General features: G+C 30.3%; 1 protein-coding gene across 1 annotated transcript in view; it reads left to right on the forward strand.

Moving 5' to 3' along the window:
- Positions 1-10,940: 10,940 nt before the first annotated feature.
- Positions 10,941-13,665, forward strand: part of LOC132950287 (zinc finger protein rotund-like) — a 162,575-nt gene continuing 159,850 nt past the window's right edge. The window contains exon 1 of the mRNA XM_061021653.1: positions 10,941-11,531. Within this exon, the coding sequence (XP_060877636.1) occupies positions 11,376-11,531 (156 nt within the window). The 5' untranslated portion in view covers positions 10,941-11,375. The remainder of the gene's footprint in view (positions 11,532-13,665) is intronic.

Genomic DNA, 13,665 nt, shown 5'->3' on the forward strand with positions numbered 1-13,665 from the left:
TAATAAGGTCTGATAACTGATAAGATATAATATAGTCCATGAAATTATTCTTTGAATAGATTTAAATGTATTAATATATTATGATGATTTTAAAATGTATTATAGTTATTTATTAATATTAATATTTTATAATTTATACAAATCTTCCGAATATAATAAGTAGGCGGTTGCGTATCTAGGATTTTTTCAAGTGGGGGGGATATACAATTTTTAATAGACATTAAGTATACCTACACATAGTATATTCATATTATTATATACATGTATTGTATTGTGTACAAAATTTGGTCTCCAGGGGAGGGGGATATGAGTATATAACCCCCATATCACGACGTAGATACGCCACTGTAAGTAGGCATAACTACTATACTATAAATATCACTTGCCAATATCATTGTAATTATCCATTTATCCCTATAAGCTATATAGGATATTATAGTAACTATAGTAAGTAAACATTTAGCCATAGGTACGGCTTGATAACTCAAAAACTACTCGTTTGAATTTCGATTTAAACGTTATATAAACATTTTCAAAAAAAAAAAACATAGGTTCAAACATTTATTTACAGTAAAATAGAATTGTTCTCGTTTAAAAAAAAAGTTTGTGTTGCCATGGTCCACGGGGCACTCTTTAAATAGTATAAAAAAATCTAAGTATTTGAAAATAAGGTCAATAATACCTATATTTTTAATAATATCAAAAATATGAATTTGAATAAAATATGTATTATTAAAGAATAAATGGAGGTGAGCATACTTAGTGAATCAACATATTTTAATACACAGTGTACCTACATATAATATATTATATTATATGAATTTAAATATAATCTTTTAGGGAGTGTTTTGTGTTTATACTATATTTTATAGCTACTTGCCTACCTACCTACGTTTATTAACCATATACCTATGTACATAATCATGCTGATAGGTAAAATAAAGTGATTATAATATTTAAATTTAATCTATTAGATTAGTAAAAATATAAGCCATTTCACAGCAATATACAGTAGCATTTACCTATTATATTTTATACCTTTTCATGTTTTTCTAGTGTTTTACTTTACATATAGACATAATATATTATAATATGCTCCAAGTGATTATATTGCTTTTCTCAGGAATACGCGTTGTGTATAGCTTATATATTTTCGTCAATAATTAGAATTCTTACACGAAATCATAAACGTTTTGAAGCTTTGCACGCGATGAATCATTTATCTTAAAGACCTTTTTTTTTATGTTGGCGTGTCGGATGGCCCTATAATAAGAGGGCAACACACGCATATGTACATATAACTACTGTTGTAACTGTTCACGAGTTATGTGTACACCTAATATTAAGTATCTATATTTACATAGAAGCTTGGAAGATATTTTTAAACTGTTACGTAAATTATTATATTTTGAACTCCGAACGAAGAGTGGAGTGTACCTATATTGATTTTAGTATTTTACAACAATTTTTTATTTCAATCTATGAACAGCAATTTTTAGTACCTATATATTGAAGTCCTATAACAAAGTTTTATGTGGCATGAAAATCGAGTGTAGATTATGGTTCTTTGAATAGTTTATTTTTTCATTGGCATGTCCTCCAAGACGTCATTGAGTCTCAGTGATAATACTTATTATGACCTGCAGCAGGGTTATGAAACAGATCCAAGTTGAACAATATATGCGTATACGTATTATATTTATGACTATTATTATTATATACTATTATGTTATATATATATATATTAACTATCAATAAGTATATTATATTATAATCTTAAATGTTTCTAAATTTAAGAAAATACCAATATCATCCATACATAAATTATTCGTAGGTTATGTATATCTATATATTATTATTAAACGTAAAAATATATGACAAAAGAGCTTACAGGAGAGACAGCAGTAATAAGTGTATGTAATAAATTACAGCTATTATATTTAGTAAATAGTATAGGTACTGTATATTGTATTAAATAAATGATATACCTAATATTTGGGTATAGTATTAAAATTACGTTTTGTTAATTTGTTAGGTAGGTATTAATGTACTATTATATACTACTTATACTCACTAAAATAATATTTGTAAAAAGTATCTATCCCATTACAACTCTGATGTCTAATAATAAACGTTATATGACTATAAGATAGGTCGTATTACGATTTTAATTATACACATATAATATATTATATTAACGTGTTACTATGACGCGTTATATCCATATAATTGGTTGTATCTGCCTTTCTAACACATAACATAATATAGCACATTTTACGTCTAGATTAGTCCATTTTATTCTTTTATTTTTAATATTAGAGTGAATTAATAACCAATTATCAAATTTAAATGTAAGAATATTATATTTGGGACACCACAGTAGGTTTTTTTAAATATTAAATAGTAAGGGTTTCAGTGGCAGAATTTTTTTTTTTGGACGGGGATTGAATATTAATTTTGACAAATTTTATCTGAAAATGATTTATTAACGAAATTGTTTTTATTACTAACGATTTTTTAGGATATTACAACCACAAAACCCCTGCGTTCTAACCACTACCACCCTCCCCCCCCCGGATACGCCACTGGTATGTTTTATAAAGCATCTTATATGCATTTTAATATTGTAAACTTGACGCATACTAAAACTACTCAAGTTGTCGGTTGTCATTGGTCGGTTGTCATTGTTCGGTCGAAATTGGTGTCGTGTGAGTGGTGAGGACTAAGACATGAGGCGAAGAACACTGTAGGTATAAAATTAAAAAATTTAATGTATAATGGATACCTATCAGTCTTTATTAGAATGAAATACTAATACGAATTACCCTCTGTCGCTAGGAATGGTTGGTGGACAGACTTGGCTGGCCACCCGGTCGGTGATCGTTGTCACAAACCTGATTTTTCGTTGGACGTCATCAAGACAAGTCGTGGCCTTTCGCCTTTGCCTCCGGTCCGTACGTACAGCTGGCTCCCGCGGAGTAAGGCGTGGGAGGTCGACTTAGTCGCGCTGATTGTGTCTCGAAGTGGTGGTTGATAGGTTAGGTTATAGGTACGACGAAGTCCTTGTATTTTGTACTTACAATGTTGACTCTAGCGGACCACGTACAACTTCTATTATTATAATATTATTTAATATACATAATTTTTTATTAGACCAAATTTTTTATGGTACCCCATATTGGTAATAAAACATTTTTTAACATTGTAATTTCAATACAGGTAAAGGGGCTGGACTACAAAATAATTATATAATACTATAAGTACACGTATTATAAATTATTTAATCAAAGGACAAAGATACACACAACGACTCAAGTCACAACCACTGTGCAGTAAAAAATTATATTTTAAGCGTTAGAGAGTATAGAGACTAATAGTATAAAATATTGTTACCCCTTGTGAGTTGTGAATATGTCAAAATACCAAGTATTAATTCGGCATAATGGAATACATTAATATTATTTATTATTGAATATAATTCAATAATTACACGGTAATATCATGTACCAACTACCTATACTACATAATATAATATGATTACATTGTTCACAACACCTATTTTCATTAATTTATAAACTTTATCATCTATTGTGACCTATCAAATATCAATTTATTATTAATCATTTAGTAGGTAAATAATTTTTCGTGATATTATATAAACAGTTTTTATTTTGTTTTTGACATTTATTTTGAATATGAGTATTTAATAATATTTTGTAAAAACAGACAACGGGTCCCTCTATAATGAATGGACTGCGGGACCGCGCCCTCCTGGCTCCTCTTAATCCAGACTTGTTCTTACAATATTCAACATAACTTCTAATGAATCGGTTAGAATGTTGAATCTGTGATTCAATGCAAAAAATAGCAGATATTTATTATAATAACGTCTGAAAGATAATTTATTTGTGTCTGTATTTGTTTGTCAGCCTCGTGCATACTGCAAAATATAACATTGAATTGCACCGCATAATAACGAAAACAATTTTAAAACCTGGTGTCCAATCACAAATAAAATCTTCGAATAACGTTTAGGCGAAAGTATGTGATAATTTCCGCTCGTCACTTTTATAGTCGAACGACCTTCTGCAGTGAATATAATATATCTATATAGGATGTTATCCAATTCGGAGACATTGTTGTTACACACATAAATATATATATATTAGATATATTATTTTCGTTCCTAAAATTTCCGATTCAATCATGACTCAGCGAATACCGTCTTCTTTAATAGGTCATTGTTCTTGCCTTCTTGGTCTCTCGAATACGTTAAATACGTTTTGGCAATATGACCGCGGCGGACGATAAACGACAAGGACCTCAAAACTAATTATTAAGATTTTCCAAATTTTTGATTTTGACCAGAAAACACGTCGTAACGAAAAAAAAAAACGTCACAATAACGAATTACGTCATGCGAGTCAATCATTATTGTTATGGGTACCTATAGATATATATGTGTTTTATGCATTTTAATATACATCTCATCCGGTTTTTGATAAATAAATCATTGCAGGCTAGAATCAGCCGTATTACCGTATAGCTGCAGTGTAATAAATAATTATTCCCTTTTCTGACCTCAAGAAAGTAAAACGATTATAGTAATAATAATAACTACAAGGTAAGTTATACATCTGATTATATATAGTTAAAACTGTTACAACCTTTAAGTTTTATTTTTAATAATAATTTTGTTAAACAATGGTTTGATGAGAATATAACAAATACATACTTACATACAACATGTGATATTCGTCATTATAATATATACTATTGTTTCAAATACGCCTTAAAGAGGAATGTTGGATTTAAAAAAAAACATTAAGTACAGCTAGAGTTGCTAACAATATTAATCATTCAATAATTAATACTTATAGCTGAGTTAGATACAATCTATTTAAACTTTAAAATGGTAGGTTGGCATAGGTAAATTATAAAACAAAGAGTTTGTTCTACTGCTTTGCGATTTTGTAATGTTGTGTTTATAAGCACTCTCAAATACTTTAAGTACCCCACTATACCACGCGTTACGTTGTTTGCTTAAATTATTGTTTTATTATACTTATGCAACTAAACCATACAATAAAATGCAGCGATAGTATTTAATAAACCATTATGATTATTTTTGACGTGTATTTCCACCCCTCAGTTATATTTTGAATCGAATTATAAGACTTATACTTAATATTGAACTATAGAACTACATTGATCGTAAACCCATAAATTGTACAATGAATTACTGATAATATTCCTATATGTTGTCACTGGCTTAGCGCATGCAACAAAAAACATTTATTATTAACGTAAAATCAAACAGTTTTCGGCACAATATAAATTTGAGAAAAAAAGACGATTGAACGAAATAATTCCGATTTATATTATGTTACCTAAATTTATTTAACATAAATTAATATTATATGTATACAATTTATACCTCTATATATTGCATATGATATAATTATATTAAAATACCAAAATATATTAATGTAGTTCAGACATATAGGTAACATAATATTAATATTTTATTAAATGGTAGGTACGGCGTATATAGACTATTATAGTTTTATGAACTATGGGTAAGTACAACAAGGTATTATTAGTAAGTAATATTTTACAAACAAAATTAAAGTTCTGACAAAATATATGCCACTGGAAGATATTGGGTATTGGTAAGTATTCCTTTCTGTTTTATAATTATACATAATGGTACGTTATTGAATGGATACTCGTCAGTTTATATAAGGAAATAATAATATAGTTACCTAAATTAACTCTTGAAGTTCTTCATTTCAAAATACAATTGTATAATATCATATTAGTACCTATATTGTTATAAAGACAATGCCACAGAGTTGAAGTCTAATCCTATACATTATATTTTGTTGGTCCCATAATCCTTACATGGAAATTAGTGTATTTATGATGAACAGGTAGAAACGAATTGAATAGGTACCACATGTTAAACGGTTATTATATTATTATTATAATTATATTTATTGTTCACGTTAAAAAAATCACCCAATATTTATTTTAGTTGAAAAATAATGTCTCACTTAGGCACATATAATAATATAATATAGCTTAACGTTCCGGCAAACGTTCACGTTCTCATGAATTACCTACAAGCTTCGTTACAATGTTACGTATACTTATACCTAGTTAGTACATATAAGTCATAAACTATAACAGTGTTCTTTAATTATTAATTTTTAAATGCACTGTCAGAGGGATGTGAAAAAATATTACTGTTAAAAATATTATGTTTTATTATAATTGTATAGCTAATTAATGATATTCCGCCGTTTGATATTGATGTTGAATTGTTAACAAAAAATTAACAAAATTCTATCAATAATTTTATAGCACTGTGTAAATTAACTATATCATATTATTGCGTTTTAATTTAGAGTATACATTTTATATACATATTAAACATGACGTTTCACGTTATTGACATTGCGTAATTTGATGATATCCTGCATTTATTATCATAAGATAGAGAATATGAAATATACCTAGTATATTCTAATATTTATATAATTATATGATAAACATCAAAATTTATAATTATTCCGTGGTGTAACCATACTGCAAGAATACAGTGTAAACCATAATAATTTTACAATAATTTAATGTTGTACCTTCGAGTAGATATTGCGTATAATATTTAAAATAAAGATATAACAAAAGTATTGTTTCTATTGGGTAAACAATATATTACGAGACGTATTCAGAATTTTTGGGCCCGGACGCCAATTTATTTTGCCACCACCCCCATTCTATAAATGTCAATTTTCGAATAGAAGAAAATAATTTTTACATGTTTTTAAATTAAATGTGACGAATAAACCCAACATAGAAAAATAAACTTATATTACTATCAATAATAGGATCACAGCCTCGGGAGACCATTGGCTAGTTAGTTTATAGTAACAAGATGAATAAATAAAAAAAAAATCATCCAACAATATTATAAAATATTTATTATAAAAATTATCAACACAAATATGGCACGCGCGACGCGCTTGCTAACGGTGACTTGAAAATGATTTGTTAGACTTATTAGTGAATCGCCAATTTGATGTCATGAGCGGATTCGTGGTGTGGAGGAAACGGTCGGTGGTCGTCGTTAGTCGTTACTCGTTACACATACAATTCTACGACCATTAAATTTGCATTATTAAAATTATAAATTAATATATTATAATTTGCGTGTATACTTAGAACCTAGATACATTTTCAAAATACAAGTTAAACCTTGATAAAAAAAGAGAGAAAAAAGTCGTGTATAGAGTAAACTTATAACTAATTGTAAATATAAATCAAAATTCGCAAAGGAGTTATAATACACTAAGTGTTGTATACACAATTCTTGTGTAATATGACGTAGTATGATCAATTTCTAATTATTGGAAAATAAGTTTGGATCATAATAGTAAGCAGGGAACAGTATCTAATAATTATATTATATCGATGTTTATAATTGTTAATTGTTATATGATAGTTATAATCACAAAATATATGGTACATGTAAAAAAGTTGCCCCTTCTCGTCTTTCTCGCAATTCCTAAAACGTTTCTGATTACATGGTTGAATGGTAAAATATTAAACACGTATACATAATATGATATAGATTATATTTACAAGCACATCTTTAATTTTTCCCGTTGAGATAACATAATTGTTTTATTACCTATAAATTACAGTTTAATTACTTCAAAATTAGGTAACAGAATTTGAATAATATTATATGACCATGCACGTATATTGTATTAACTGCTAAAATAAACAATATCAGATGACCAAAAGGTACCTATAAATTAATTGTTTTTACACTTATTAATCAGTAATAACACTTAAATATTTGCAATTATCAAGCAAAGCATAATTATTGTTTTAATATATTATAATATTTTACTTATTCGTCATAAAGTTCACACACAGATATAACACCAATTTGGTGTTTCAGACATAACAAATTTACGTTCCGCATAATCAAAACTGTCTATAATATTAGAGTAAATTGATTAACAACTATCAAATTTAATTAATAATTTAATTATTGTTTAATTTAACTGTGTTTTGACGTCTGGTTTTTAATATTTTAATTTAAAGCGTGATATACGCATACGTAACTATATTATGTTTTAAATGTATACCTATATATATATAGACGTCTCAGTTTAAAATTAAAATATACAAATACCAGACGGACACAGATAAAACTCTCATCTTTAAATTTGAACGGCAAATCAAACAATTATATACTATTCTCGAATCTATGGTTTTAATAATAGTTCACATTTACTGTTGCGCACAAAACCAATCAATGTATGAGGTCTTCTTCTTTGTCGACATTTCATATTATTATAACACAAATATCAGTAAGTACGTTTTTATTCACAATAGTTAATATTGTATTTTAGAAATCAAACTAACATTTATTTTATTTTGTTTATAATACATAATAGTGTACATATATTAGATTATTTTACCACACAAACCAACTAAAAATATTATTTATAATCGTAGATTACCTAAATCATCCACCTGCGCAATGTATATCATTTTAATATTTTATATAAATTATTAGTATTATGTACATAATCAATCCGTCAATGTAAATAATATTAATATCACAATTTATATACCTATATGGGCTATGCTATTATAGAATTTGTATAAATATACAGAATTTTTGTTCTCATTTAAACTTCAGCCACGTTACATCCTATATAATATATATAATATACTATCAGGCTGAATGGATCCATACTATTTTAGAGCGATGATCTGGGAAGGGCATTATTTGAATGTGCACCACGCACTAGTATCCATCGTGTACATTTTTAAATATTATATAAGTATCAAATTTATTTTTTTTTTTATTACATAAAAATTTATTTTTACCATTTTTAGTTCACTATTTTTCTCTTATTGTTAAATCATCATTTAGATATGGTGTAATAAATATAAATTTAAAATAAAATTGAATTAATAAATAAAAGTATCACCGTAATCATTTTAAATTTCTATTATTTCTATGTAGGTATACTTTATTTGATAAAAATGGCCAGCATCTAAGTATTTTAATAATTTGCAAAATCTAAACGCTGTTTAATAGATACATAATTATTTGCAAAGCCTTAAAATATTCTACTAGTATTATGACGATTTCTCTATGAACACTCAATAAACATAATATGATGATGCCAGTCGAACTTGGAACAAGTTTATTTTTTACAAGAAAAATTGTATAATCACGCAAGTTCGTTTGATAAATGTATCTATATATAATATTAATAATATGTATATAATATGTACTGTCCTCCAATTATATACTATCAACAAAAAATTGCATAAATAAAGATTTTATTGTTTTTATTTAAATTTTTAAATGTATTAAATTAAATATTTCTAATTATTTGAGCTCTGTGGTAGGATCCGCTACCAGCCCCGACTTAGCTCCCCTAGATCTGCCCTTATAATATACTACACTAATTGTACATTTTAATTGGTAAAATATATTTTGTTCTCGCAGATAAACTGAAAAATCTTCCACAGTTCCAATGTGAAAGTATTTAATGATACGATACGTTGATATGTTATATCTATATAGGTACTTTCAGTTTGATCGACGATATGATAAAATCTTCTTAAGCATTTTAACCTTCTTGAACCCCATATAATTTAATATTGTAATAAATACGAAATCAATGATAACTAATTAGGTATTATGTATTACTGTTTCAATATTTATAATACACGTGAGTGGTCAGAGAACGAGATGAAAAAAGAGCGTAAAGGTTAGGTAAAAATGTAAAATCTATTTGGTTGTGATTTGAGGTTTTTCGAGGATAGGTACTATGTAATAATAATATATTATATGTGTCAGCCGTGTATTGTAGAATAATAATTTATTTATGTCCTGGTTGTTAGACTAATTTTTTCGTCAATGCCGCAAATCACACCCACAGACTACTGCTCTAATGTACCTAGTACCTATACATTGCGCGACGATCAGCGGTATTGTTCTTTTTATCGGGTATAGCCGTATAGGCACAACGTATAGTATTCAGTATACAATGATATTGATAGGTGTAAAAATATATACAATTTAGGTGATGATAATATACGTTCGCGTAAAAAAGAATGTAAAGATTTATTCCCATGGACAGTAGAAAAAAAAAAAAGTAAGAAGCTTTGCATCACACTATCATCGACTGCAACGGCAACTGCGGGAGCAGGCGGAGTAGCAGATTAGACGGGTGTTGGGATCGTAAATTAATTAAAAGATTCTTTCAAGTCTGGTATCGGTGAGGTAGGTTTATAATACGTATCAAGTGTAATAATAAAAAAAAAAGCAATAATAATAATAACAAAATAAACAAACAAAAAAAAACAATATCATAAATATATAATATTATGTGCAAAAAATGGCTGTCGTCACCACTGTGTATATAGTTGTACCTATATACATACATACATTATACATATATATATATACAACATATTATTATATACCCAACTCCATAAGCTCGTGGCGGCGGCGACTATAATATATAATACATAAGAATGATGCCCTTAACCTTGGCGCGAGTATCACACGATAATAGTAATAATAATAATCGCTGCGTTGTCGTGCAAGTAGGTACCTCTATACGTCTTCTAATAATAATAATAATATACAACGCGCGTATCGTGTCCGTATCCTGGCATGGAGTGCAGAGTGCGTGCGCCGGCGACCGAGTGGGTACGATACGACACGACGGCCCGAAGACGCCCCCGCCCGCCCCCCGCCAACCAAGTGTTGGGTGTATCTGCTGCGGGCCGGGCCGGCGCTCAACCCGCCGACGACGACGACGCCGACGCCGCCGCCGCTGCGGAATACGACGACGACTAACTACCACGACCAGTGACTGCTACTCCGACCGCAGTCTGTCTCTCTCCGTCTAACCATAACGGCGGTCCATGTACACCGCGCAGCGCTCCCGTATAACACACAGTAGTGAGTTGTTATCGCCGGTCCGCCGCCGCCGCCGCCGTCGTCAGCTTCAACCCCACGTGAACGTTTTGGCGCGCGACTATTGAACCCGGAGCGATCGCCGAAACGCGAATAAATATATTAGTTCCATAGGTGCCTGCCGATACTACACTATATCGATCGTCAAATATTATTATTTTAACAGTATTCGTACTATAATAACGCAATCTTGTCTTAATTAATTATCATCATCATCATTTCGTCGTCGTCCGCGTAACCGTGTCGACCGCGCGTCTCGTCCGTTCGCGTTTCGCGTGTCCGTCTCCAAGCGCGTTTGCCGGGCCCGCGCCGTGCGCTAGACGAGCGGCCGGGACGAGTCGTTTGTTTGATGTATCCGTGGTATCCGAGGGATACGGCCGAAGTGCAGGTGTGCGCCACAGGACCGCAGTCGTCCGGTAGCCCGACGTCCGCCACGTCGCCGGCCATCAAGAGCGAAAGCGGTTCGGCGTACGGCGACTGCATGGATTACGCATTACATGCAAAGGTAAGCCACGTCCGTTTTTGTTAGGCACCTCTATATAATATTAGGTATACACTTGTCACTTGACCGGTGACCATCGGCTAGGTGGTGTATACGATCGTTCTTGTCGATGTATACAATATGACGATGACCGTCGCAGTTGTGCTGAATATACCTGTGATGCGTGCCTTACACGGTTACGAGCTCGAAATCACCCGGAGCGTACGTCTAGTGAAAAAGAAAAAAAATGATTTGAAAATAATATATGTTTATTATTTTCGATTATTCGTAAAATGTTCAATGACACTAAGTTCAACAGTTACACAGTTCAAACCATAGATAAATAGATAATAAAAGAATGGATAGGCCATAATATCTTATCACACATGCATGAACATTACAAAGGGTCTTATTATAAAATAATGATAAAACCCTTTGCTAAAGTGAGAAGCACTATATAAAAGCAGTCTGTCTCTTATCCACATTCCGGCTCGCAAACCCCTCGTACATTAATATAGAAATGGCCTATCAATTCTTTTATTATCTATGGTTCAAACTAATCAAACTCATGATAGTATTTTTTTTTTTTCAATAAATTATCTCCTATAATCACGTAATTTTAGAAAACTGCCGATCAACACTATCATGAAAAGTGTGAAGGAATAGTTATTATTAGTTTGGTGAAGGGAGAGTGGGAGACTTAATTCAAACAGTTCAAAAATATTTTTGGGACTCTGGGTGTATCTGGGTGTACATTTTAAATACAGATACACGTAATATATTATTACGCTTCAAATGTATCTATAATTGCGCTCAAAACTTTAAAGTCGTTGCACTTGTTCATTTTCGGTGTTGATAGACTAATAAGTTGCTCTCGGTTCCTTTTATTTTTGAGATAGACTAATTATTGCAATAAATAATAGCAGTTGATCATTTAAAAATAATATTTATTATATTCAGTACCTACAACTTAAGTATTACTATTTTCAAATAAAAACATACAATAATATGAACACTTCACTTATTGTAAACATAATAAAAATAAAATATGACTATAATTGTATCATCATCATTGTCCTCATTTTATCTCAAACAGTATTCCCGCTGTGTAACGAACCGATTACACCGATTAGGCCGATAAATATATTTATAGCTGGCGATAATAAAAATTTGATTTTGTCTGTATATAGGTATCACTCAAATTCATAATAATTGTATATGTTGGTTATAACGACGTTTCATAAAAGTACAAATACTACAAAATTAGGTATAATATATTTTAAATACAAAAACATTTTTTTTTTTTTAAAACAAAAATAAATTTAACCAGTCACTTAATAATCAGTTGACCAATATAATATAAGCTTCGTTTCCAATTGTTAATTGTTTTAATATGCGTAATTTATATATAACGTATATGACAATTAAATGTTGATGGATCAACATTAGAAACATATTTTTCCGTATACCTGAAAGTAAAACTAAAATGTGAACACAATATTGGTTTACTGACCGTTCAATATAATACTGGCAGTAATATAATATATAAGAAGCGCAATTGATACACTCCAATCCTAAAATACAAGTTTTGCATTTGGCGCCACTGGTCCATGCCTATAATATAATATAATAGGCTAGCCCCGGTAACTCTAAATTCTCAATAAAAAATATAACCTATCACCTCGCAACACCATATGTGATACGTCACAGAACGGAATCTGCATGTTTGTTGGAATTATCAGCGATTCGAATACCGCCTTCTTCATTCAACCCCTCTCGCGAGGAGGTCGATGTTTGTAATTTGTACCTACCAACTTACTATATTACCTACCTCATAATTTGATGTGATCTAGAACAAATAATATAATATGACGCATCTGCACCTAATATCATCGGTCGATATAACCCGCCTTCGAGGGTGGCCTCACATGACCGTGGTTGATGTTGCGGCGGAGATACTAATTTCAGGTCCTCCACATAATCTATATTATATACCTAAGGATAATATGAAAACAACAATTATGTATTTTAAACTGGAACCGTTTATACCATTGTTCATGCAGGACCACATTCAAGGGATACAATGGCCCCTACAGTGGCAAACCTTAATCGCATCGTTTTACATAATAAAAAAATAAGATATTATAACTTAACTGTA

This window comes from Metopolophium dirhodum, chromosome 8 (assembly GCF_019925205.1).
Source record: "Metopolophium dirhodum isolate CAU chromosome 8, ASM1992520v1, whole genome shotgun sequence".
NCBI lineage: Eukaryota > Metazoa > Arthropoda > Insecta > Hemiptera > Aphididae > Metopolophium > Metopolophium dirhodum.